Source organism: Chrysochloris asiatica, unplaced genomic scaffold (genome assembly GCF_000296735.1).
Source record: "Chrysochloris asiatica unplaced genomic scaffold, ChrAsi1.0 scaffold00130, whole genome shotgun sequence".
Classification (NCBI taxonomy): domain Eukaryota; kingdom Metazoa; phylum Chordata; class Mammalia; order Afrosoricida; family Chrysochloridae; genus Chrysochloris; species Chrysochloris asiatica.
In genome coordinates this window covers 6211310-6212741 of record NW_006408648.1, presented here as the reverse complement: position 1 = coordinate 6212741, position 1432 = coordinate 6211310, and the positions used below count along the sequence as shown (strand labels likewise).

The window sequence follows — 1432 nt, the reverse complement described above, 5'->3', positions numbered from 1 at the left end:
AAAAAAAAAAAGGAATTCCTCAATTATACCTGGCACATGAGGTATGAGTCCTGCCTTTAAAGCTGTTACCAGCCTGGTTAAAATCCCTGTAACTGTTACTTCTGAGCAAAGCATCTTGGGTAGGGATAAAGAGCGGGCTAAGTGCTGGACTGCTAACTGCAAGATTGGCAGTTCAAGCTGCTAGCCGCTCCTCAGAAACCCTATATAGGTTACAGGGTTGCTATGAATCAGAATTGACTCGATGGCACTTAACAGCATGCTGGATGTAGTTTGCTTTTTGTTTTCTTTTTTATAATGAGCACATATTTTGAAAAATTTGACTAAAAAAATGGCCTAATTAATGCTCTTTGACAGAGACTTATACTAAAGTACATAAAGATACTGAAATATACAGAAATATTATTCTTGATAATTTGGCTTCAGAGGTCTGTGAATCCAAATTATATGTGAAGCTGTGTGCTGCCTCATATGAGGGGGCTTCAAAAATTTGTGGAGAAATGAAACTAAAAATACTGAAATATTTCTATAAACTTTTTGAAGCCCCGTTGTATTTTTCAAGAAAAATGTTTTGAGCTTTCATCAAATTCTTAAAAAGTTTTTAAACTCAAGGTTTAAGGTTTACCACAGAGTGAAATTTTTTAGAACCTGTAATTTATACTGACTGCAAACCATGAGGTAGGCAGTTCAAACCCACCAATTGCTCCTTGGAAACCCTATCCAGGGTCGCTGTGAGTCAGAAATGGTTCAATGACACTTAACAACAACAACATAAAAGGTTAACGATATGCCCAATCACAAAGAATGCTTTATAGGCAGTATTTGTAGTAAATGCTCATACTTAGATCTGATTTTCTTATTTTGTTCTTATTTTTCTATTTGAAGGTTTCTTGTTCTACTCACGGTCTGAAGGTTTGGGTCCAGGATACTTCATATTTGTGTAGTAAGGCTGGGCAGGTCCTTCCTGTCAGTATTCAGATGAATGGCTGGATTCATGGCGGCAACCTGCTTTGCCCATCATGTTGGGACTTTTGTGAGCGCTGTCCTCCAGAAACAGATCCTCCAGTTTCTAACCTGACCCGAGCTCTACCACTGGGTGAGTAGCCTTTACAGTTGTACAAAACAGCGAAAAGGCAAGATGTAGACAATTCTCTTTAAAAGGTAGTTCTAAAACAAGATGCGCTTCTTCTTCTAAATACCGTTTTATGGGGAAATTCTTCCTTCCCACTTTATTTAAATTGTGAGGTAGATAAATGTCACACTGCTATTCAGTTAAGAACAAGACTTTAGAACTTTTCTGTGTGATGAACCCCTGACTTGCACAAAAAATATATTGAAGGTCATCTATTAGTTTTTAAGGAGCTCTGGTAGCGTAGTGGTTACGAATTGGGCTGCGAACCTTAAGGTCAGCGGTTCGAAACTACCAGCCGCTCCG

The 1432-nt window shown here is 38.4% G+C and overlaps 1 protein-coding gene across 2 annotated transcripts in view; it reads left to right on the top strand.

Moving 5' to 3' along the window:
* Positions 1-1432, top strand: part of LMLN (leishmanolysin-like (metallopeptidase M8 family)) — a 166133-nt gene that overhangs the window by 159495 nt on the left and 5206 nt on the right. For both annotated transcript variants that reach the window (XM_006869376.1, XM_006869377.1), the window contains one exon: positions 883-1093. In XM_006869376.1, the coding sequence (XP_006869438.1) occupies positions 883-1093 (211 nt within the window). The remainder of the gene's footprint in view (positions 1-882; positions 1094-1432) is intronic.